The 26,186-nt window shown below is 38.2% G+C and overlaps 1 protein-coding gene across 3 annotated transcripts; it reads right to left on the bottom strand.

The window, feature by feature from the left end:
- Positions 1-130: 130 nt before the first annotated feature.
- larp4ab (La ribonucleoprotein 4Ab) lies at positions 131-26,086 on the bottom strand. Of its 3 annotated transcripts, none has more exons than XM_082189689.1 (16): positions 25,628-26,086; positions 19,885-20,026; positions 18,980-19,096; positions 18,798-18,888; positions 16,619-16,755; positions 16,421-16,524; positions 15,949-16,059; positions 15,405-15,458; positions 12,453-12,653; positions 10,683-10,786; positions 4,648-4,839; positions 4,242-4,335; positions 3,982-4,158; positions 3,746-3,870; positions 3,379-3,574; positions 131-3,268 (listed from the first exon to the last, which is right to left on the bottom strand). In XM_082189689.1, the coding sequence occupies exons 1-16, from the start codon at positions 25,730-25,732 to the stop codon at positions 2,897-2,899; spliced, it is 2,322 nt and encodes a 773-aa protein (XP_082045815.1). In that variant the 5' UTR covers positions 25,733-26,086; the 3' UTR covers positions 131-2,896. The 3 variants fall into 3 exon arrangements, with proteins under 3 accessions (XP_082045815.1, XP_082045816.1, XP_082045817.1); XM_082189690.1 differs by having other exon boundaries at positions 4,242-4,290; positions 25,628-26,080; XM_082189691.1 differs by lacking the exon at positions 25,628-26,086 and adding an exon at positions 21,451-21,824.
- Positions 26,087-26,186: the final 100 nt, after the last annotated feature.

Raw genomic sequence — 26,186 nt, 5'->3', positions numbered from 1 at the left:
GTTCTAGGTGGTCTACTTTGTGTGTTATGTGGTGGTAATACTTTATTAAATTTAAGTTAAATTATAATTTAAAAAATCCCAATAGAATTACTAGGTTGTACTTTCAAGTTGAAAAAAAGTCAAACACAGATTAAAATCATTTTATCATTTATTTTTTTTCTTCAATTTCCTTAAGCATTTTCATTAAACATCTACGATATCATCCAAAACACTTCACTCAGCAGTTGCTATGCCTATCCCCCTATAAAATTAAAAAGAAAGGATGAATACTTTTTTTCCTTTTTTTTGGCTAAAGACTTGCTACTTGTAACCGTGCCATTTCATGGTGTCTAAAAAGCTTACAGCCTACACAGGATATAAGATTAGGAACAAAACGTAATCATTTCACCAACCAGTTATGAATCAAATCCATTAATTCAGTTAAAATAATAAAAAAATAAAACCAGTTCCACTGATTTTTCTAATTTTAGTGGCACAGTCTCTACGTAATTTGCGCCCAAGGATAATATTGCCAAACAAAACAAAAACAAAAAAAATCTGAAAACATCTCAAACTAACAACAGGCATATGTTTGGGCAAGAAAGCCACAATGAAAGTACAACAGAGAAACAGAATTTAAAACAAAATAAATTAAAACAAAACTGATGCATAATTTCCCTCCGATATTTCTTCTAAAAACTGTAAAATTAAAAAGTAGGGGATTGAGAAATTATTCATTAGGACACATTAATAACGTTCCACACGCACACAGATTTTTCAAAAACTAAAACATACATAGTTCAACTCACTAATCAACAATCATGATTATAAGCACTCGCTCAAACAGTGGCAGAATAAGAGAGGAGTGAGGGAGGAGCTACTGCATTTAAACAGCACTTCCTGAGATTGTCTCTCTGCTGATTTGACTTTGGTCTGGATCTGTGCACAACCCATCCATACATGGGAGGAAATCAAATTGTAGGAGAGAATCATGCATAACAGTGTGATTGATTAAACATTTTTTTTTAAACGTTCAAATACACATTATTAACTGAAACTTAAGACCCCTAAACAGTTTTATGTGATTACTGAATTCAAAAAAGGCTACCAAAAAATCCTGCAATAAGTATTGGCCAAAAATGTGCAGTCATACACATCACCAATTTCCTCTGAGGTCCTGAGTTCCCTCTCTTTTACCAAGGCTGACATGAGACTGGATAACACGGGTAAATGAGCTCTGTATATTTATGTAATCACACCTGAAAAGTACAGGCATAACGCAAGCGTCAAATACAGATTATTATTATTATTAAACAAATAGAAGGAAAACACACAACATAGACTGACACTATATCACAGACTAGGACATGAAGCAGCACACTAACTCAGAGCATATCAAATCCAACCTGATTATTGTCACCAGCATCTACAGCAGACGGAAAAAACAAAGGCTGACAGTATAGAAACACCATCAAGACTTTCACTCCAAAGGAAGAGGAAGACAAACAGTGGCTTTGCTCATTTACACAATGATATCTATTCATTCTTTCAGCATTTAAGTAGCTTGATCTTCCCATTACTGACAGACCCAGCATTCAAAAACACCATACATCACAGATGACACCGTACGACATTATACAGCACGACACACCAACTCAAAATCACCTTAAATTGTATAATATTTGTCTGGATCTTTTTTTCTATGGATGTCTAGTACTATTTCATCCATTCGTCAGTCTTGATCAGTCGTGTCCTTCAAACCTACAAATTTCCCTCTTTCTTTGTCTGAACAGGATACACTTGTCTTCCAGTTTTAGACCGGGGTGGGAATCAATAAGCACCTCATGATTAAATTTTAATTAATTCACAAAGTGCTTTGAGCTTTCTGAATCAGGCCAAACCCTTAATACATGCTTGACAGTTAGTTTGAAACTGCATGGCGGACCTCGCGCACGGCATGCCACATATCGACAGGGTTCCCACACATTCGACCAAAACATTCCCTTGACTTTTCCAGACGTTATTAATGACTACATAAGGATTTTTTAGAAATGATCTTAAAAAGAAATTGACTCATCATATTGGAGTAATTTCTAGCTGTATAAATAACTGAAATTACATTAGTTTTTTTTATTCATTTCTATGATTTTTTTCCCAAGCCTGGAAAAAGCACTTTTGAAATTCCACATTTTTCAAGGACAGTGAGCAGTGGGAACCTTTTATCGATATCTGTAATGTTCTTGCGCATGTTTCCAATAAATTAAAGAACAAACCACTATGAATCGCAAATAATTCTGTGTCAATTACAGAATTATTTGGGAGAGCATCACATCTGAATCAAATTTTCCCCCAGCCCCTTTCAGGACTGACGCAAACACAGGAAGTAGTGCACAAACACACACACAAAGGTGAAATATGGACCGGTGGGGGCGGTATTATGCCGTCTTTGTGTGATCTGTTGCATACAAACAACATGTGCTTGATTTCTCACCAACAGTACTATCATTTATAGATAATAATAAAATAAAATAAAATAAAAAGTACAACATTGTACACTAGTGCCAGGACCTTAAACACTCCAAGTAAAATCAAAACTCATTCACAAGCTAATTAATCGCTGTAAATCAGACAACACAGGAAGCATGGCCTCCATTTCTCAGTTCAAGTGTAAGAGGTTTTTCCATCTTCCTTAAAATTCCTAGTTTTCTTCTGTATTTTTAAGAATCAACTTCCCAGATTTCAAGTCATTCGGGAGGCAGAGGATTCTTCGACACCACAGTGCGACAGTCCAGTTTTCATATGTAGATTTTATATAGATATATATAGATATATATAGATTTATATACTCTTGCTTTATGTATAAGATGTGTATCCAAGTATACACGCGAGTTTGCATGTGTCGTGGGCATAAGAGGCATTACTTTGGCGATCTGGGTGGGATGTTTTGTTCTTTTCCACTGCGTCTGTTGTACCCCGACTGTGGCGAGGAGCGCCGACCTTGTGGGGGTCGTCTCTGTTGCTCTCTGAGCTTAAAGCCTGACCCTCTGGGACCATTACCACGTTGGTAGCCAGTCTGCTCTCTGGACGTCCGACTCTCGCTTCCTTTCTCCATTTTCTCACCGGGGCTGCAGCGGGATGAAGCTGGGTCTTCCGCTTTGTTGACTCGAAGTTCACGTAGTGGTTGGTTTGTGGTGGGAGAAGGGGTGGGACTGGGCGGGGCTACTGGTGCAGGGGGAGGGTCTTTGGGTGGCCTCTGACACACCTCCGCATAGCTCAGCTTCCGAGGTTCCTGAGGAGAGTCAATAAAGCCTTAAAGGTTAACAGAAATCTAATTTCTTTTACTTTCATGTGTGAATAAGCTCCAGGAGCATTTATAATTTAGCAAATTAAGGTGTTTACCTGAAAAGATGTGATTGATGGCAGAGGTGGAGTAGATGTTTCAGTGCTTGAAGTTGATTGGCTGCGCAAAGGTTTTGGAGCGGAAATGGGCTGGACGTGGTGGTGTGTGGTCACTGATGCGGTCACTGATGCAGGCTCTGGAGGCGTGTCAGAGGTCTGAACCTCTTTCTCTGGTTTCTTTACTTGATGTGACGCACTGTACAGAGAAATGTGGAGTTCCAAGATTTTCAACCTGCTTCTAATTTGAACAACCTTAATAATAGTCATTTATTTACAAATCATTTGTATATTTGTTTTAATAAATGCAGTGAAAGTAATGTTCATTAGTAGTTTATGATGCCTAATGCGTGTGCATGCATTTGTGTACCTAGTGGTAGGTGTGTCCTGTTTTGTGGCGGGAAGCTTTGGCGCTGGAGGGGAGAGTACGGTCGACTGGGCTTCCACTTGACATGTTCTGGGATCTTGACTGAGATCTTGCTTATTTGTTTCAGGCTAAAGCACAAGGAGAAATTGCAACTTTACTGGAGTGATATCGAAGATTCTCTGAACAAGCAAAACTATAGTAATTGAGAATACACAGGTACAGGAAGTAGTTCTTACTACCTTGTCCCTGCTGATGCCCTTAACTACATCTGCCATGCGATTCTCCAACACAGACTCTGTTTGCATGGTCACACCTGGCAGACAACTCGGCACACCTCCTGGTAAAGGCGGGAAGTTAGTGGTTGCGAGGTCAAACTTTGGAGGCGGAGTTTTCACCTCTGATTCAGGATTCTGCCTCTGTGTAAAATGAAATTGAATGAAACGAGAGACAACAAAAATTTTACACTTTTGGAGAACCATGCAATAAACTTAGGACTTACCATCCTTTCATCTTCTCTTCTCCTCCTCATGCCACGATAGCTTCCTCTCCTGGACACATCACTTAAGTCGTTAAATACACTCGTATCATCAAACCTGTCAGCATTCAGAGAACGCACTTAACAGATGACCCTCAGATCTCATAATCTTAACGCTCACTGGGACAGGAGTGACAGAGACTTTAAGGAGAGAGACCGAGAGAGATAAAGGAAGAAATGAAAGGACAAGAGAAGTGATCAGAGAGAAAATAAAGAACTCCTAAAGTCTTCCCATCACTCCCTGCTTCCCTCTATGCGCTTAGTTGATCATCACTGGGTCAAAACAACCAAATCTGATTCTTATACAGTTAACTTATATTATACAGGTAAAAGAAAAATGCTGCTACATGTCTTATCTGCGTGTACTGACCTGGCCCGGCTGCTGATGCAGAGTTCGGAGAGGTGGTTCTCTCTGGGGGAAACTGGCGGTTCAGAGAGTGGGGTGAGGGTGGAGGCAGTGGTGTCTGAAGTGGGGGTGCATGGGGGCTGAGGACTACCGGCACCGGACGAAGTCTCCGTCAGCTGACTCGCATCAGCACGAGGCTGTGGCTTTACATGATTCCTGCACAGAAAAATCAGCCGTTTCTCAGAAGTGATAGCATTTAACTATAACCATGGCTCATAAAGCCAGAGCAAAGCTGAATAAACATCTGTAGAACAGATAGTTTATCCAGCTGGGCTTTAAGGGTGGTCTCTCTCACTGTGTAGAACAAGCATCACAAATGGAGATGTTATGCATGAGAGATGTAGTGACAAAAAGAAAAATGTTTTGCAGAGAAATTCCTGAAGTGACACCATTTCATTTCATTTCTTTTGTAGCAGGTTTGCTGCGGTAGTCAGGGTTTACCAACACAGCACCACCGCCACTTCGCTTTTTTTTTTTTTATAAAAAACATTGTTCAGTTGGACAACGAACACTACTCCATACAGTACTATCAGCAGAGTCACAGTGAACAGAGTAAGAAGAGATGGGACGATGGCAGAGGATTTGCTTGCTGAGATGCGTATTTTGACAATTGTGTGAGTGTCCTTTCAAGGGCAAGGAGATGCGAAAGAGGAATCAATTGAGTGTTCACGCGTCTTAAACGCGACTCTGTGTGTGCACGGCTGTGCTTACAGATAACAGTGAGCACGTACCGAATTGAGTTATCTATCGCATCTTCTTGCAATAGATTAAAATCGCTTGAATTGTCTTGCAAATTTGCAAGACAAAACATGGCAAATTATAAACATTTGCTCTCTGATGGTTAAACTTTGCAATTAATCCACAAATCACATTGGGCCTGGTCCGTACGAACCACGGATAAACTATGATCCATTTAATCCCTACACCGTAACCCACCCTTTAACCTAACCATATCACTAAACCTGTCCCTAACCTTACACGCATCCCACCTCAATAGCAGCAAAAGTGTTTTGCAATACAACATGCACACAAGTGCATAGCACCCAACAATTACTTTTTCGACACAAGTACATAAGAATATAAAAAGTGAACAAATATTGTTGCTACTTCCTTTTAGCCAAAATTACATTTAGGCTATCTCATTTGCCATTAAATTGGATTAAGCATATATTGGCACTATAGGCCACTGGTTCACCTGTCCTCATCATTCAACACCTATGCAGATTTTATTTATAATGCATGTACTTAGACACAATCAGGAAATTCTCATACCTGCAGAGCAACAGATGATACATGCAAGGACAGGGTTACATGACGGATCTGATGACAATGCACTGTCATTCACTGTGAAAGCCAACATGCAACATACAGCTTTTAGCCGAGTCATGATGGTCTTTCACTATGGAGCTCTTACTCATGGTTAAATAGCACTAAGATGAACGTGCATAAGATTATGATTTAAGATGAATTTACCTGAAGGCATTGATTACATTCTTTCTGGAATAAAGTGGAAGTCTAGAAAGTAAAAGTAACAAAGACAGTCTGACTCCAGTGTCTCAAACACAGAGCTCCGCCTCACTTTCTGCACATGACAAGGAAATCAATGTAGTTAAACTTCAACAATATTTCACACTTGAACAAAAATTTCAGCCAATTTAATTGTAAATGGAGGGATAGACGTGCTGATATACGATAATATGACATATCACAATAATGAACATGCACGGTATTATTGTGGGCATTTTAAAATACCATGAATAATAATTTAGGAAATATTCAGCTTTGTAGGATGCATTAAGAATACTTTTCCATCAACTGGTTAAAATGTACAACTGTGTGTGTGCGTCAGAGGCTTGTGCACTCTGATGTAAACAAGTCCAACACGCATGAGCAGCAAGGCGGAACGAGTGAAGGAGACGCACTGAATGACAATGCGCATTCACTTTCTGACAGCAAATGTTGCTTATGGAAGAGCAGAAATGCAACCATTACATTGGAAACCATAGTAAACAAAGTATTTAATTGTTTAAAACAGCCATTCAGATTTTTGTATTTGCAATGGTGTTTATCACACTGCCAAATTCTTTATAGGCTATTTATTTCAAACTTTTACATTTTAATCTGGACTACAACATGTCCTAGATATTGACTGAAAATGTTCTGATTCTTTATTATTGTTCGGTAACACTTCACAATAAGGCTTCATTAGTAAACTCAATAGTTAAACACACTGATGAAAAATACTTCTAAAGCATTTATTAATCTTAAATGTTAGATTCAACATAATAATACATTATTAAAATAAAACCAATGATCAGGTTTTTACATTTTTTTTTACTAACGTTATTAAAGAACAACAACTTCTGCACAAAAACGAGGACATTTTCAGTAACCGAAACTAAATAGCGTCTCTAGTGAATTGAAAGGCTGTCACTCAGCGTGCAGTTACATTGTTTTGGCAATGGACTGTCTTTGAGTGAGTCATTAAACCGTTCATTCAAACACCTCATTAAAAGATAGAAGTAATGAAATGGTGTTAATTATTTTGAACTTTGAGCTCCACTTTTTAAGGATCAGGTACTACAATATTGCGGTTATCGCAACAGCCCTATTGTAAAGTTTTCATTAAATCTATCTTTGAATGAATCTGCTTTTTTGAGCGTTAGCTGAATGAATGATTTAATGACTCACTCAAAGACAGTCCCTTGGCACCAGGGCCCGTATCCCTAAAGAATTTTTGTGCAAAAAGTGGCTCCTAGCGGCCAAATTCTAAGAAAATTCTCAGAGTCATGACGTTTTCTTAGAATTTCCCCTAAAAGTGACACGAAAATCCCAGTTAATATAAAAGCTATTCCTCAAGATTCCTAGCGCTTAAAAGGGCTCCTAAGGCGAGATCTGCTAAGAGCAGGGAAGAGGACTTTTAGTGGCTTAGGAGTTCCCCTAAGCAGCTGCACAAAACCTTTTTTTCTCCATTTTCTGTGTTTGTAGGATATTTGTTAACAAGCCTTCATAAATAGACCAGCCAGCAATCACAGACATTGATAAAAGCTGAGCCGTGTTACCCTTGTTAAGACCACACTGAGTTGTAACGTTGCAATTTCTACTTCATTAAGGACAGCCCCTTGAGATAGGCCATCTTTTTTTCAATGGGGTCCATATGGGAGTGAAAGTACAAAATATGCCAGCTAGGATAATAATATATGAGCAAATAAGACATGAATCATTATTTGAACAGGGTGTAATGAGCTTAAGTTTTCACATATTTTAGATTCTAATGTTAGGCTATAACCCCTACAGCTTACTATTCATTTTCCAGATATTTTCTTGAATGTGAAATATTTACAATTACAGTCTGCATAAGATTAGAGTGTATAATTATGTTTATTGATTTGAGGGTACATCCTTTGCTCATTATCACCAAAAGTTCCTTTTCATCAAACTTGTAGGATCAACCAATCACGGCTTTTGAAATGATGACTCATACCTAGCAACGGGTCAACCACACCTCCTCACTAAGATAGGATTTTCCATCCATTCCTTGCTCAGAGTTCACTGAAAATGTTCTGGAATCACTTCTAAGCTAAAACTCCTGGCAAGGAATTTTTAGGTTAAGTTAGGAGCTCTCTGAGAGGATTCTCAGAATCTTTAGGGATACGGGCCCAGGTTTTGCAACTTTCAATATCACGATCATACAGTTTACTGTATAAAATGTTCATGTTGTGTTAAATGCTGAAGCTTTTATCAAAGTCACATGCCAACTGAGGGATAATTTAGTATAGTTTAGTTTAAATAATTCCCACAAATATAACATTTCTGTGTAGCACGGCAAGGTAAAGTCTACAAGATGGTTTTAATGTGACCTTCATAAAACAGGGTTTCTGCAGGTTTTATGCAGGTACATTTAAGACTGTAAGACCTTTTTAAGACCAAGTAAAGAAAACCTAAGGAATAAATTAAAGGGAACACAATACATTGTTTTCTAAATGTCCTTGTCTATGGAGAAACACAATGATTTATATTAACAACACTTCAGAGAGTTGTAAAATACGACTTCCAACTAGGGGTGCGCGATATAAAAATCTTGATATGTTCTGGGATTTTCTCGATAACGATAATTAGACGATATTTGTGTGTTATTGTGCTGGTTCCGTGGCAGGTTTAGGACTGCCGTGGACAGCTGACTCCTTAAGTTTATGATATTCTTCATATTCTGTGTGGTGGTCAGTTCACAGCAGTGACAGAAATTTTTTTCTTCGTACAGATGACAATGTTATCAAAACAATCCCCTTTCACACGGAAACAACTTATACCGCTGTATTATGCATGCCAGAAAAGTAGTTGGCCATGTCACTTTGTAAAGGAAGACTACACACCTGCGCACATATGCATTTTTACTACAGTGCACTCGAGCTGAATGCACATGCCTATAACCAAATAACAATCTATTTTTTTTTTGTCCGATTTTTATTCTGAGAATGTTAATCTTGAAAATACTGTATTTTTACTCTGTCTTCTGGGTAAAATTCATCTTAAAGCCAGAAACATTCACTGTAGTTCCTAATTTTAGAATGTTCTCCTCTGATAAAAAGTCCTTTTACTTCCTTTAAGAAAATGTCAAAATCTTTGAACACAAAGGCTTTGAAAACATATATCATCCTTGAGTCTGTTGTAAGGAAACTTTAATTGTTCATGATAAAATATTATATTGTGCTATGTGTAATTCTTATAACCACTTGAGATGATGTCCATATGCCCCCCCCCTTATTTCTTACAATTAATATCTCCTAGACAGCAACAGTGTTGGCCCAGATCCGGACCACATGTGGTACGTGTGGAATCCATGTGTACCAGATCTGGGCTGACACTATGTTTCTGTCTGGGTTGTATCTTCATTTGCAAAAAATAAACCTATAAACTAAACAATTAAATAAGCCTTCGTATGTGCATGACTTGACCGTTTTCACAGATTCACACACCGCTGTGTGTTGCTCAGAGACGCAATTGAACCATTTTCGTTGGCTAAATAGATCAAAAACAGACAATATGGTGTCTAAAATGTAAGTCACTTAATATTAACTTCATTTATTAAACTGTGATATTTGTTAACTTTTAAATTATATAAATAGACTAAATTACGCAGTGAAATTATAAATGCGCATCCACACAGTGTATGCATGCACTCTCTGGGTGTGTGTGAGGGATATACTCGACAATGTCAGATTGCACATCATTACAATATTAAATCGCAGACGATATATAATTGCACCCCTCTACTTCCAACTGATATCAGTTACTTTTTCATTCATTTTACAAAAAAAATAGCTTTAATACCTCTGCTCCCAACCACTAGAATATGGAAAAAACTTTTACTGTACCTTTGGATTACACTGCAAAAAAAGGATATTCTTCCACAGAGCAAATGTCTAAAAATTCTTAAATCAAGATGCATTTATTGGAGATACAAAATATGAAGTCTTGTTTATCCAGCTGAGAGTTTCAGTTTGCTATCATAATGCTCAGGCATCAGTTGGATGTTTTGACCTTCCATTCAGTCTGTATTTCACTGATTAATTCATTTGTACTTGAGCGCTGTGATTTAGAAGCTTTAAATGATTAGATTGCAAACAGAAAAGCTAAAACATATAAAAACTGCTTTTCATTTTTCAAACTATTATTTCCAATACAATGTATTGATTGAATAACCAACTTCAGAGGTTGAATCTAACGCTTTTGCACTGCATACAACATTTAATGCCATGACTTCATGAATTTAAGACTTTCTGCTTTGATTTAAGGCATTTTCAAAGCCTTAATTTGTGGAAGGGTGAATTAAGACTTTCTTAAGACCAGCAGAAACCCTGAACAAGTCCGTTTTTATTAAAAACCAACCCCTAGGATATACATTTCCCATGGTAGAAGAAACAACCGATTATGTTTTTGGCAGAGAGGGAAAGGGATAGGCTAAGAAAGATTTTTAAAACAACATTTCAGGATCTTACCGGTTGCGGGAGTAGTTGCGTGTAAGGCTGATTGGAGACGAGCCAGTTTTGTAGTTTCCTGCTGTGCCAAAGCCATTTACAAATGTGCTGTTTGGAAATGGAGCCTGCAAGATGAAACAACAGCTGAGATTAACCCACACATCCTCAAACTCCTACAAATTATCTTCAATTCACATTTTTGTGACGCATGCCCAAAACACCTCTTAACATTAATGTGAAACGCTAAATGAACCAAACAACTGTTGGCATGGTAACCATTTAGAAAGCAGTCAACTGCCCTGACTGACATCATACTGCGCTTCACTCCAGTAACTCCCCTGCAGCTCGGTCTGCAATCACAAACCTGATTACAAACCCAGAGACCTACTGAGACTCCATCAGCTCATACATTCAGCCTCCATGACTGCAATACAAATTTAACTAAAAATGCTTTTAAAAAGAGTAACTCATTGGATGAGTCACATTCAAATCTGTTGAAAAATGACTGCGTTGCTACAAAGCTTGGACATTGAAAAGTCATTTAGTTGGCATTCCACAAGTGACCCTCAGATCTCATAATCTTTACGCTCACTGGGACAGGAGTGAACTTTAAGGGGGAGAGAGAGAGAGAGAGAGAGAGAGACACAGACAGACAGACAGAGAGAGACACAGAGACAGAGAGAGAGACAGAGAGAGAGAGAGAGAGAGAGAGAGAGAGAGAGAGAGAGAGAGAGAGAGAGAGAGAGAGAGAAAAAAGGAGAAGAAAAAACTCCCCACAAATTCAGATCACTCCCTGCTTCCCTCTATGCGCTTAGTTTATCATCACTGGGTCAAAACCAAATCTGCTCTGATCATCTTTCATATACAGCTACAATTGTGTTTCTGAACATATAGCACCATGGCAACATCAATTATTTTTGAAACTGCAGTCTTTAATGATTTTTTTTTAAACCATTTAAAATATTTTAATAAAATAAACAAATTATTCTTAAATATTTTTAGTTAGTATTTACACTACCATACAAATGTTTGGGTTCAGTAAAATAACTAAAAAAATATATATATTTAGCAAGGATACATTAAATTGAAGGGACAATAAAGACTTAATTTTTTTTTTACACATTTTAAAGAAATTACATGCAAGCATGTGATTTGCGGATTAACTGCAAAATTTAACCATCATAGAGTGAAAGTTTATAATTTGGATGCGTTTTTCTTGCCAATTTACACAAATTTTAAACACGGAAGAGGCGAAAATCAGAAAGAGGGGCGTTTCAGACAGTGCTCGAACACCGAATTGATTCCTCTTTCGCGTTTTGTTGCCCTTGAATGAACAGGACAAACACAAAATTATGTAAAAAATACCCATCTCGGCAAGAATTCTCTCGTTTGTCATAAGTGAAAAGTTGAGAAAGAAACCGGATGTTTGCCAGTTTTTGCGGTCCGTGCATTCGGTCCTAAAGTGACAGCAGACGCCTAATATTCATACTGTTGTCTGTATCGTTAATAACACAACAAAATACAGCTTTAACAAAGATAAAACTATATTTAATTTCTACAGTGAACAAAGTGTTATTTTACATTTAGGCTGTTATTAATTTCTGTACCTGAATAGCACTTTGTTATTTAGTATCCATCTCTGCTTGTAATTTGTGTATTTATTCTTATTTTTTATTACTCACCGTTCACAATTTCACTTATATGTGGAAATTGTCACTTGAATCTCTTAATTCAGCAGTAAAACATATATATTATATTATTGATAAAATATATTTTATATCAAGTTCTCACCAGTGGCGTTTCAAAATAAGGGGTGGGTGAAGGGGTCCACGTCTGTGGCAGAAGGCTGTAGAGAGGGTACTGCTGCGGAGGCTGGTACACCTGCTGCAGGTAAACTGGAGACGAGTACTGTGATGGCGTGGAGTACACTCCAGAGTCAACGGCCCCATAACCATTCTTAGCAAAGAACGTGTTAATGGCCTTGATGCGAGCCTACCATGACAAAAACATACAAAGACAGACCTGCATTAAAACCAGGGCTCGTTGTTCAAAAGTAATCTGATCGGAAATCTTGAAAATGGGTTGTTCAGAAGATAAATGATTCTGCAATTGGAAATCTCAGTATAGATCTGGATCAAATCATCAAGTTTGTGTTGTTCAAAACTTTTCAGTAAGTTTGGGATACCTTTGATATAAAAAAGGAATAAAATAAAAATCAGGATTTATCCTCATCCCAGCAAAAGGGTGGATTTCAGGAACAAAAATGTAATAAAACTTTAAAACTGGTCATAAAAAAATACAACATTTGTATCATAATATACGCTTTTTTTGCTCTTGATTACTTTAACTGTTAAAGTAACAAATTAGACATAAGGTTACCTATTATTAAGCCTTTGAGTACAGTAAAAAGTAAAAAATATTTTGTCTGGGAGGAAAAAAATATTTTAATGTTTGTGTTGTCTTGCAAATGTTCTGCATTCCCCAATAAACTGTGTTCACTCAAAACTGTTGAGTTCTTTGGGAATAAATGCAAAGTTTCCTGGGGAAACACAAAAGCATTAAAGAGCCCATTAGAGATGCAGCTATATTAAATTTCTCAGCCGATGATGATTATTCAGAATGACAGCTGTCGATACAGATACTGATAGTTGGATTTTCTAAAGAAAAAGAAAAGAAAATATCTCTCCCAAATAATGCTGCAAACTATACAGGGAACCCTCTCATCTGATACATTACTATAATATTAGAGGATATTGTATTCAACTGCCATTTATTTTCAGATATAATAATTACACTCAAATAAAAACTGAAATGTTTGTATGCAGCTCAGTTTATGGCAATTTTATTTTTAGCTATAACTTGAATTAAAGTGGAAGAGATGACTGGCGCTGCCTCTTGATCTGAAGCGTTACAGCGATCTGTCAAGTCACATTTAAGAGCACATTTCGAATTTCATGATAAAATGGACATTGCTTGAACTACGGGTGATCCATAGGGTCAAATAGAGACTGCTTTAACGTCACTATTTTTCTGTAAATGCGATATTGTTATAGTCTAAATCCAACACAAGAGATTTTCACACAGTATGAGTTGCAGTCTGAACACGTTTTTCCACCCCCTTATGATTGACAGGTTATAATCATCCCTGATTATTAGGGGTGGCACGGTTCACAAAACCCACGGTTCGGTTCGTATCACGGTTTTAGGGTCACGGTTTTCGGTTCTGTACGGTTCTTGTTGTTGTTTTTTCTTTTAATCTTTAACACTCCAAAAATTTACTTCCGCATATGATATATAGCTGAATTATCTAATTATTAATTAATTTATTTCATAAATGGGGTGTGTTTGCAAAACGCAGCTTCTCATTTCCCGTGGGCTGTGTCGGACAGTTATTTGTCACCACTTTTTGCCAGGGTTGATATTATGTCCCAGCACGGATGTACCAATACAAATAAATAAAACATTTCCAGTTAACTAGCAAAGTATTCGTTTCGTTCGTTTGTTAAATAAGAAGCAATCTAGCGCTGAAATGTGTTTTTTTTAATCAAGTGATCAAAGTGCTCGTTGCCGTTGCGATCAGTGGCGCTGATACAGTGTTCTCGTGGCTCGCGCACACACCGCAGCGGCTTCACATTCTTCACTCAGACGCGCGCTTCAGTCCGTTGAGGAGACTCTAGGCTACTCTATTCGTTCCGATGAAATCACAAAACAAAATTCATACAAATCTGTCCCTGCTTGATATACAACCGCTGATAAACATAATCGGTTTTGATGAAAAAGAAAAATATATACGAGTGCAGATTAGAACTCAGAACCTTTGACACGCTTGGCAAGTTCTGCCACTGGACCATTAAAGTACATACCGGTACGTGGAACAGTCGATCTATGTAGCCTATTTATTCACGTGAAAAAAACAACATATAGCCTAGTGGAGTTGATCTCATTAAATGTCTAAGTAAACCCAGTGTACTATTTAAATCGATTGCTGGACATTGTAATGTTATTCTACATTTGTCTGATTTATGATTTAGCATTGTATTAGCAGTAGCACGGGCACAAGGCTACATTGCGCATGCGTCGAACCGTGCGAACCGCGCGACGCACACACGCACCGAACCGAGACAAGCGAACCGAACGGTTCGGATGTTTTTTCATGTACCGTGCCACCCCTACTGATTATTGGCTGTTTTTAAACAATCGACCAATGGGTGATAGTGAAAGTAATTGCTTTAATCTGCAGAGACAGTGCATCTCTAATTAAAACACAATTTCACCCATTTTATATCCCCCCCCCCCCCCCCCCCCCCCATCACCATTAGTGCCTCCATAGGGGTCTGATTGTTTAGAGGAAATTGAAAATGGAAGGGATGTTTGATTATGTTGTATTTTTTTTCTCTTCAAATAAAAGCCCTTGAAGTGACCCCACATTGACTATTCTACTTGTTCTTTACATAGCTAGTAGCCACTGTGAAATGTACAACCCAATTTGAAGCACCGAAACATGGGACTTTCAAATCTAGATAATTCTGATCAAGATTCAACTTTGAACAACTGGGCCCAGAACATCCAAGATCAACATCCATTATGTGCGATGCACATTCATTTTTAAACTAAATGGAGGTCTTAAATGACAAGTGCACATTCACACATCCATTCCATTCTAACACACAAGCATATGCACATGCTGGCATAAATCATCAGTCTGGTCAAACTATAAGACAGAGCAACACAATGTGCACTCACCATAATTGGTTTGCCCTGAAAGGTTTTGACTTCCTCACGCAAGTATCTGTAAGCCTGTGAAACAACGTGGCCAGATAAAGACCATTTGCATTAATTAAATCAGCAGACAAAATGCAAAAACACGTTACGCCTCATCCATGCAACAGCAGAGCAAAAGTGCATATTGGTTTTCATATCAGCAAATTATGGCTGTTAAAATAACTTTTCAGTTTTAAGCAGAGCAGCTAGTTAATCAGCAGCTAGCTAATATTATATGTATATAATAACTTTATATAAACCAAGTCTTTACTGCTTTTTAGATTTCATTATGGCCATATTTCATGAATTATAATAGTGAACAGAAAATTACACATTACAGATGAAATGGTCATGAACCATATCACAGGAAAAGGGCATCACAACCATTCATGAAAAATTAGTGAATTAAAAATGAGTTAACTCAATATGGTAGCAGAGATCTTGAAAAAAACCCAACATTATGTAAGAAAGATTTTACCAATTATTTATACAGACAGCCGTTTGTGAATGTGTTTGTCAATAATACCTGTTGAGCATCAGTGTCAGACTGGAATGTGATGTACCAGTTGTTATTGTGCGCAAACTCCACGCTGATGACCTGCGGACACTTCTCACTTTTAAAAAGTGCCTCCACCTCCTGACAGAGAGACAAAAGCATTAGTCAGCAAATCAAAATAAGTGAAAACTACTGAAAAACAGAAGGTCAGATATCCCTCAGATCTCATAATCTCACGGTCATTAGGGCAAAATCCACTGTACTGAGAGAGAGAGAGAGAGAGAGAGAGAGAGAGAGAGAGAGAGAGAGAGAGAGAGAGAGAGAGAGAGAGAGAAATAAGAATAAAGTACAGATAAAGGAGGACAATGAAATCTCAGCAGCAATGGTTCTGGATCCTTCCAAGCGCGATACTGATCATCATCGGGGTAACCACAGTAATAATAACCAATCTCTATTCTCTACCATATACAGCTACAGAGATGAACATACAGAATGGTCTCACCTCGACAGGTGTGGTCTCAGGGACTTCTCTGAGGATGATGATGCATCTCTTGTGATTTGGCCGTACCTTCTCGCCCTTCTCATCCACCTGCACCATGGGAGAGGCTGAGAAGAACAACACAGTTAAATGCAAGGAACGAACAACAAACTCTGTAACTTTGGCCAGTGGTTGTTTTTTTTTTTGCCTTTTTTTTTTTACCTCGTAGCACCTCAAGTATCAGGTCCATATCAGTAGTCAGCAACTTGACCCCCTCCATGCTCGCAATGGTCCAAATAGGGACAAACTGATCACTGTCCATCTGAGATATCAGGTAGAGGTCTTTGGAGAGATTCTCCCTGTAGAATTTTTTTTTTTAATTGTAATGAACAGATGTTGAACACTTGCAATGATATTCAAGTTTCACTTGGTAAACTTGGTGTTTCACTTGGTAAAGCCTTTGAATACAGATTAAGCAGAATTTTAATGTCTGCTTTGCTAACTACAAGCTTCCATTGCATGATTTGCATATTCCATTGATAGAAACCCGTTACTCCAAATATTACTGTTATCACACCACTGGACATGTTTGCTTAAGTTCACATGTGCAAATGAAAAAAGACCAGGGCCCGTATTCATAAAGATTCTAAGAAAACTCTTAATTTAGCTTAAAAACTTTTACGTACAAGTCTTAGCTTAAAAGCGATTCCGGACCGATCTGAAAGCAACTCTGAGTAAGGAAAAGACAAAAACTTTCATCTTAGTAAGGAGGTGGGGTTGACCCCGTTGCTATGTATGACACAATCTTTTGAAGACTGTGATTGGTTGGTTGTCCAAGAAGAAAAAAAAAAAAGTGATTTTAAGTATAGGGTCTATTCTAAGCCTTCACTTTGAAATTACATGCGTCATTTTTCCTATTTGACCGTTCTCACACACACACACATTAAATATGTGTAGATAAATCCTTTTTTATTTTATTTACCATGCTGTTAATTTCCTATAAGGTATTTGATTGGCTTAGAATGATAAAAATTGTTCCACTCTTTCCAATTACACTGATTGCTGGCATGTCTATTTAAGTGGTGGTTTGAATGTTGGTTTTAATGTAGCAAACATGGAATTTTCCCAGTTGCCAAATATCGTAATGTAGTGATTACTTTCATTTCTGGCGCTATGGCATTTCTGCGCTGTGTGGGAGATGTTAGCGCGTCTCTAATAAGATCAGTCTCAAACATGATCCCTGCACGATCTAAACTATAGCGTCTTATTAACTCACTGTTATTCATTGTCTGCAACACATTTCTTCTCCCTCTTCGTCTTTCTGCCATTTTCTCCTCTGCTAAAGAAACTCTTAAGCCTTTTAAAAGTCCTCGTCCGTGCTCCTAACAATTTTGAGCTTAAGACCTCTTTTAAGGGTTAAGATGCTTTCTGAATTACTTTTTTCTTTACTAGGATTTTTTCTTAAATTTTAAGAGTAAACGCCCACATTTCTAAGAATTTTGTCACTAGGAGCTACTCTTTGCATTAAGATTCTTTATGAATACGGGCCCAGATGTTTTTTCCACAGAAGCGTAGAAGTATTTCTACAGTGTTTCTTTTGACTGGTAGTATTTTTTTAAATAAGACTAGTCAGTAGGTTTCCTGAACAACTAGTCAACTAATTGATCCTAAAGAAGCTAGTTAATTCATTAGTTAACATAGACTGATATGAAAAACACTTCTAAAGCATTTATTAATCTAAATGAACGCATTATTACAATCAAAAGTTGTAACTGTATTTAATGGACCTGAGCGAACATGAATTAACAATGATTAGTTGTTTTTAACTAACATTAACAAAGAATAACTTCTGTAACAAATGTAGCTATTTCTCATTGTTAATATTGGTTAATGCAACATTAATAACTAAAGGACCTTTTTGTAAATTGTTATTTATTCTTTTGCACTTTAATCTGTTTGAAACATTTGTTTACTTTATACATTATGTATAGCTTTGTATAGTATAGTGTATAGCTATTTTATGACACGCAAAAACTAAATGACTTCTGGTATCCAATAAGCATACATAATATTTGGGTGATCTATTCTTTTCATATCGAATTAAATCATAAAGAGATTACAACTGTGCATGCTTGACAACCAACAATTACAATACTGCTGAATAAAAGCGCTTCAAATCATACTGTCCATGAAATCACTTCCAATGTCATAGGTCCATTACGACATCACATTTAATTACTGAATGAGAATTTTTTTCAAGCAAGAGTAGAATAAGCATTGCTTTATTGTTCAGGTGATTATGAATTTCCATTCATCCCTGAAGGTCTTAAGTATAAAAAAATAAAATGATGTAATATGGGAGAGCAGGTGTAAGCATGTCTGGGCGTAGAGTGGGTGTTACCTTGAGAAACAAAATTCTAGCTGCTTCTTCAACGACTCCTTCAGACTCTCTTCGGACAGTGGAGGCTGCTCCTCGACGGTCTCGCCCTCCACTGAGCAACAAAACATACAGTCAACAATGACAATCAGCCATTAAGCATCACGGATGGAATTAAAGTGTGACAGTGGGTGTTTGTGGCAGACCTGGTTCGTAGAGTGGGTAAGCCAGTTCTGCTGACTCAATGCCATTCAACAACATGCTGCTCTCCATAGGAGGGGCTGACTCAGAGTCACCATAGCCAACAACATACTCCTTGAAACCTTCAGAAGAGGAATGACAGTAGTAGTAAATGAATTTGAAACCTATCCATTCAGTTACCATGCAAGAACAGCAATAGGTCATGCAACCCTCAGATCTCATAATCTCACAAGTCATCAGGGCAGACCCAATCCACTGTGAGAAAGAGCAAGAAATTTAGTTTGAGAATTAGAGAAAGAAATGAGAAAGGACAGAATGGGGAAGCTAGAGGAGAAATTAGGTTGAAAGATCTCTACAGTGAGAATAGTTCTGGGTCCTTCCAAGCGCGATACTGATCATCACTGGGTTTTAGGAAACTTTAACATCATGTCTGAAATTATCTTAGTTGCTATTGCATATGAATCCCCCGCAGAGTAATTTTATTCGTCCCAAAACAACACCTGCCAAGAATCTAGCCACGTCTAACCAGAAAAACCGCAACAGTAGGGCTTCCCAAACCCCTGGAGGTTTGAGCGGGAACTTCAGGGTGTTCATGAGTTTATGAAAAGTCAATTAAATTAGTTTTGTTAATATTATACATAATTTTCTAATAAACTGAAATCAAAATAAAACTTACAAAAGATACAATATTTTATTTACCTGCATGTTATTAAGCAAAGAAACCAAGTAAACATGTTATAATTATATTAACTTAATGAGATGTGTAGAAATCAAAATCCTTTGGTTTCCTACATAAAAGAATAGGGGTTGACAATTTAAATTTCCAGGTGAACAATTTGAGAAGATAGCATTTAAGTCTATTTTTACACATTACTTGCAGCACCAAACAACTGCCAATAAATATACGTACCCTCTGACTCCTCAGTAGAGACGGTTTCTCCTTGTGGCCAATGGCACGTCTCCGTGGCCGCCTCCGGAGCCTGGGCGGTTGGTGCAGACACTTCCTGCCACACTTTAGCATTGGGATTCAGACCGGCCCCCTTGGTGGTCACCTTGAAGACAAGGTTAAAAAAAATAATCAAATTTTCATATCACAGTAGAATAAAACCAGAAGAAATCTGTCAACACTTTCCAACTGTAGATTCAGTAAACAGAATTGAGACTTAACTACAACATTACCGGTCATGTACCTACCCATTATCATAGTCTAAAACTGACAGCCATCTATCATGGCACAACCTTATCAAAGTTAATGTAGAGTAGGCTAACTGTTGAATGTAGTTGGACCACAATTGTACTTTACAGGTGGTCAGTGAGATGAAGAAATATCCCATATCTTGAAACTATAAACAGTGTAAGCGGTTTGATCTGACACAAACTCTTTGAAGGCTTCAAGAAAGTAATTGCATACTTCATTATAACAGGGGTGAACTTTTGCAGCCCTGAAATCACAGCATTGCAATTTTGAAAAGTTCCCCCAAACATTCATCCAAAATACGATTAAAATAACTAATTTTAATATCACTTTCAATAGGGTAAAGAGAAAATGCATTGTCAGTGCTTGGGTCTTTTAAGGGTTAACAGATCCGACGCTATCAAAGTTTCACATGACACGCCGAGGAACAAATTACAACACTGCTTCAAACTTTGCTGTAAAGTCTCAATTTTTAACTGCTATATCGAATATAACTGCTCTCTCAAATGAAACCGTGCTCTTCAGACGTCCTTAATCAAATAACACAGTGAAGGAAAACAAACACCACAGGACAGGCAAAGGGCCCCAACTATTAACACACTCCACGAGTTTGAAAACCAAAACTGTGCACAACTTCCCCCTCCAACTTCTCTATACTTTACACTACTGCGCCCGATCAGATTGAACATCATCCACAAGATCTATTACCTACCCGGCGCGACACTCCATACACACACAGAGATAGGTTTTAAATAGTTGGCCTTTCACCCGTTTAATCTGATTAGCCTCTCTGATAAACCAGAGCGAGAGTTCAGGGCATAGAGCTACAAACCTGCATCTGTAACGCAGCCTGGTTAACCTGACTAATGCTTTATTGGATTTGAACGGGCTAAAGTTATTTTTGAACGAGAGGATAAATAAAAAGCCGATACGAATCGTGGATGTGGTCATTACTAGTTGTGAATTTCAACAATAAAAGTTACGCACCTTACGCTAATAAAAGAGGCTGGCTAAATAGCTAGCATTTGTTGCACGCACGTGGATCTTTCGCAACCGACGCTCAGTTCGCATCCACATAAACAAGGTATTACATAGTAGGTTAACTAACCTTGCTTATCGCTAACTAATCGATTTAAAACCAGAAACAAATAATAATAACTGTAGCAGCACTACAAAACCACAAAAAAATGTCCTCTTGTTGAACTCATGGCAGGCGCCATCGATTCCATGCCGCAGCTGTGAAGAACCTTCGCGGTCGCCAAAATGACCTCTTTAACTCACCTCCACAAACAACAGCATGGTCTTCTCCCCCGACAACGTTACCCCTCGCTAGATACCTTGTAGGCGAATTAATCTAGCTTACAATAACGCAGCAACGTATTCCACTTATTTCCGTTTAAAGCAAAAGTGCAAGTTCACTGCCAAAGAGTTTCGCGGCCACTATCTGCATCAATCCCCTTTAGCTCTGCGTAAGCATTGGCACGGCGCTTGACGAGTCTGATTGGCCGTTCGCTCGTCTTTCCTTCGCCTTTGTGATCACATGTAGAAGCACATTTTGAAAATCTCCCGCCCACCATTACGGGATTGGTGCATGCTGAAATACGTCATATGGAATCTCCCTGTGATTGGAGTGGGCTTTCGTCTGTCAAACGTATGTTCAAGTTACCGGAACTGTAACCTCTGCCATCAAGATCACTGCTGAGCACGTGGCGACAGCTGAGACAAATGCTGTACAGGCTTGACAAAAAATGAATGAATGAATGTAGTAAAATATGAGCAATTTACAAATAACACTACATTTGGAAGCAATAAAATGGCTTTTAATGATACAATTTGTGTATTACTAATATAACAGTGTCTAATATCGTAATGTCACGAGGCATCGACTAGTAGGCTACTAGGAACGCCTTATTTAGACAATGGACAATCTGGTGGGTGGATCTCAGTGCATTTAACCCACTGTTCAAAGAAACTGCAGAAAACCGAGACTTGGGAAACAAATGTGAGAGCCCTATAAAAAGTCTTCCAGAGCTGTCTAATAATTTTTTTTTGATGGCAAGTCAGACACAAAATGCAATCAAGTATGTCATTTTGTTTAAAACAATATTAAACGTACAATACTTAGTTTTGTAATGTATTATTTAGGAAAGTCCATAGTTTCCCTAAGATTATATTTCTACAGCTGAAACAATAATTCCGGACATCTTTATCTATACTAGCTTGTCAGAAGCCAAAGTAAATGGAAGTTTATTCTGTATCCACACAGAAAAAAAGTGGTTCTTAACCAATGGGCTGGGACCCACAAAGGGGCCTCAGCAGACTTCAAAGGGGGCTCAAAATTATTACAATTATTTAAAATAAGACAAAACGAGCAATAAAATAAGCTAAAACAACAAAAAAAATCAAGATATTTCTTATTTTATACTACTAGGCTGTTGAATGCTTGAATCTGATTGGTTGACGAACGTTCTAAGGTGTGATGTGCAATATATAGTGTATTTTCAGGGAAACACCCACCTAAAGTAGTTCCAGGTCTTGACCACATTATCACTTCACCAAATGATTTCAGTTATTTCAAAGGTCCTTACAGCCTACAACAGCAAAAGAACCAAAACCCACAACGACACTGACCAAACAAATAAATATAGTAAACAATACGATAAAACGACAAATTATTTCCATGTTTTTTCCCCCAACAAAATTAAGTTTTATTATGTACGGAAAGCACATAGCCTACTCTCTTTCTCCCGCTCTCTCTCCCACTCAAACACACACACACAGTACGGACACACACTCGCACTGAAACGTTGTCAGCGCTGCTCTGATGATTTTATCAGTAAAATAGTTTGACAACTTAAAAGCTACATGACATTTCTCACTAGCAAGGTAACGGCGCTGTTCTTGAATCAGATAAACTTACAGTTTCGCTTTTAGTAGAGACCGTAGAGACGCTGCTGTCAAACACTTTTGAGAGACGCACAGACTCTGGTAATTCACACATGCTGAATCTCTCTCTCTCTCTACCAACTGCATTAATAAATGCATTAGTCTACTGTCAATGGCTAAAGCATCCATTAGCTACTACTGAACAATGTTTGGAGGTGTGGTAACCGTATAAGCTGAATAATTTACTCCAGTCCGTTGAATTATTAGAAAACAATACACACCAGATGTGTAACTGTTTCACGTTGAGGCCACATTACCACCTCGGGTGTGCATTATTTTCTAATAATTCAACGGCCTGTTGCCAATTAATCCTTACTTAATTCACCCCCACAATAACTGTCTTTAAAAACCTGGACATAGTACGTTATGTAAATTAATACATTTATAAATTCATAAATACGTTTAAATTAATAAATTAATAAAACTCCATGGCCATTCTTATGAATATAAATTTTTCTTGTTATGCCGAGTTGAAATATTTTATGATGTAGAAATGTTGAGTACAAAATATTTGTTTATCCTTTACCCATTAACTCATAAATAACTGGAAATGTCATGGGGCCTTCAAATATTGAAGGTTAGACTGATGTCTTCATTATTTTAAAGAGAGAGAGCTTCATTTTGGTGCAAGTCCACATCTGTCATTAAAAACATGGTAGTACAATGATATTCTTTAAGATACTATGTTAATACCATGGTACATGAATATGGTAATCATTGAGCACCATCGTATACAGATGTACCATAGTATTAAAATGTAACGCCATCCCTGGCGTTCATTATTTTGTTCAATTTGGGTTAAAAGATGAGGTTAACATGCTTTAATGTTCAAAAAACTAATTTTTCTCATAATGTACATTATTGCAGCTCCTCTATTTTTAGTCTGTCTGAAATGCAGTAATTTCTACAAAGCCCCATCTTCCGAAAAGCTCAGAGTGCTCTGATTGGCCAGCAGACCCGGTGCGTTGTGATTAGCCAAACACCTTAAGCCTATCGATCTGAACCAACTTTGCAAGCACGACTTGAGCAGAACGTTTCACAGCGCTAATTAATCAGTCTTTGTATAAAACCGGCGTTGTACAGGAAGCTATCCTGACCTCTGTTAAATTGTGCTATGCACAAGCAAACTTTTGGGTTGTACTGCTTAAGAACAGCTGTATACATAATCCCTGATTCCTAATTTCATGCGTTTTTTTGCTTTCGCCTCCAAACAAACAGTCTCAGCGACATGACGACAACACAAGCCCCGTCTTCTCTCTTTGCGTACGCCTTTGGAGGGAATTATGCTAATCTTTCACAATGTGACGTAGACGTTTGAGGAAGTAATAAGTCTGGACTTTGGTCAATGCGTTTTAGGCAGGTCTGGATTGTTAGATATAATTAATCCGTTTGTGGGAGACTATGAGCTTAGTAACTTTGCAGATCGTATGCATGTACAAACAGATACATTACACACCTAAGGAAAAGGAAAACATTAAAAAGGATCATATGACATTGACCCCTTTAAAGTTGACCTTCCTCACCATGTTAAAACATTCATTGCAGTGACTAAGCACCTCAAGTCTCTGTTCAACAAAAAAACAAACACACACACACAGGCATGACACAAGAATCTGGGCAAATCACTAACAGAAATATGTGCCTGGTAAATGTATAATGTACCTGTAATCACAGTGGTGTCACAGTTAGAAATTAAACCCTGTTTAAAGTACATTAGTAGCATTTGTTTGATTGAAGTGGAAAAACAGTCATGCATCTTGATTTGTTAGACTAGAATATCATCATCATGGTTAAATGAGAACCATTTAATTATAATAATAAAGTTTCAATTATTTAAATAATTTTATTACATATAAATTATTAAAATGAATTGTTTTTGACAAATGCACCCAACATTATTACACTAGATTTTAATTATTATCAAACTAGAAAAAAAAATCTCGAAAAGTAGTTAGGCCTAATTGTAACTTAAAGCAAGCTGTCAGGTGGTCGTGGTGGGGTATTTTAATTTCCAAACGAGTTAACCCGCTTGTAATAGAAAACGTATGAACCTTAGCTTGAGTCACGAGTCATGCAAACATTGCTCATTTACAGTAGAGCGCTCCGCTGACCAGGATACGAACACGTGCTGTGTCATTTATGCGCAGACGAAGCCTCGGTGTCAATATATTTAGTTTATGTTGCCTAGTAATGTCGTCTTACCGGTGTCCGACTTAAAGCCGGCTAGCCAGGCGTAGCTAATACTCAACTAAGCAGTTGTTAAGCTCAACAATTTCAGTGGATCGATAAAACGTAACGAACTGACAATCTGGGTAGCGCGCAATAACACAGGTAGTTTGTCAGCATATTGCAAGTAGATACTGATAACAGTTCGATAAACATGTGGTCTAAACACGTATGTTCTAAATATGGAAGTGCTACACTCTAAACGAAAAGTTAACACACAGTAACGTCGTGTTTCGCGGGAGATTAAGTGGGTTGTGCAGATTCAGCACCACAGGCCTGAGCTCACCATGCTGCCGTGGTCCTCGCCGGTTTTCTCCTCTTGATCTAGGGCGACTGATCCCGGCTCGACCTCCTCCTTCTGTTGCGCTTGGCTGCTACTCTCCGAAGTCATCGGCCGCCTTCGTCTCTGCACCGGCCGGCCACTCTCGACCCCGATCCGCGATCAAGCTCCTCCTCGCCCAATCCGCCGCTCCTCACCTCCTCTCACCGGCTGAATGCAACAAGCACTTGCTCTAGCTAGTTAGTATGTCTTACCGTTTCAGAAACTAAACAAAGAGGGGGAAAGGGAGCTGCGCTTACACTAACGCATGCGAATCTATCTCCAATAGGGGTGTACTTCATATCCTAATACTGAGCCTTAATGGGGATCAGCGAGCGTTCCTGGCAGACGGCAGAAATTCACACACCGCCACCGTCCCGACAGACAATGCGACCACCCCCTCCATCGCGCTCGCTCTTCCCTGGCAACAGAGCGCAACACGCGCCGCGCCGCATAACGACAGACAGACGCGCAGCGAAACTCTGCAGCCCGGCAACTGAACCATGACACAGCGAATAATACACAT

Source organism: Leuciscus leuciscus, assembly GCF_965113295.1.
Source record: "Leuciscus leuciscus genome assembly, chromosome: 14".
Taxonomy (NCBI): Eukaryota; Metazoa; Chordata; class Actinopteri; order Cypriniformes; family Leuciscidae; genus Leuciscus; species Leuciscus leuciscus.
The sequence above is the reverse complement of the archived record's forward strand: the minus strand, read 5'-3'. Positions and strand labels throughout refer to the sequence as shown.

Coding starts and splice junctions, on each gene's coding strand:
- larp4ab (XM_082189689.1), bottom strand. CDS start 25,732: ATGACTTCGGAGAGTAGCAGCCAAGCGCAACAGAAGGAGGAGGTCGAG. Junction 20,027..25,627: donor GCGAGGACCACGGCAGCATG/GTGAGCTCAGGC, acceptor CTTGTCTTCAAG/GTGACCACCAAGGGGGCCGG. Junction 12,654..15,404: donor TTCAGGGCAAACCAATTATG/GTGAGTGCACAT, acceptor TTGTCATGGTAG/GCTCGCATCAAGGCCATTAA.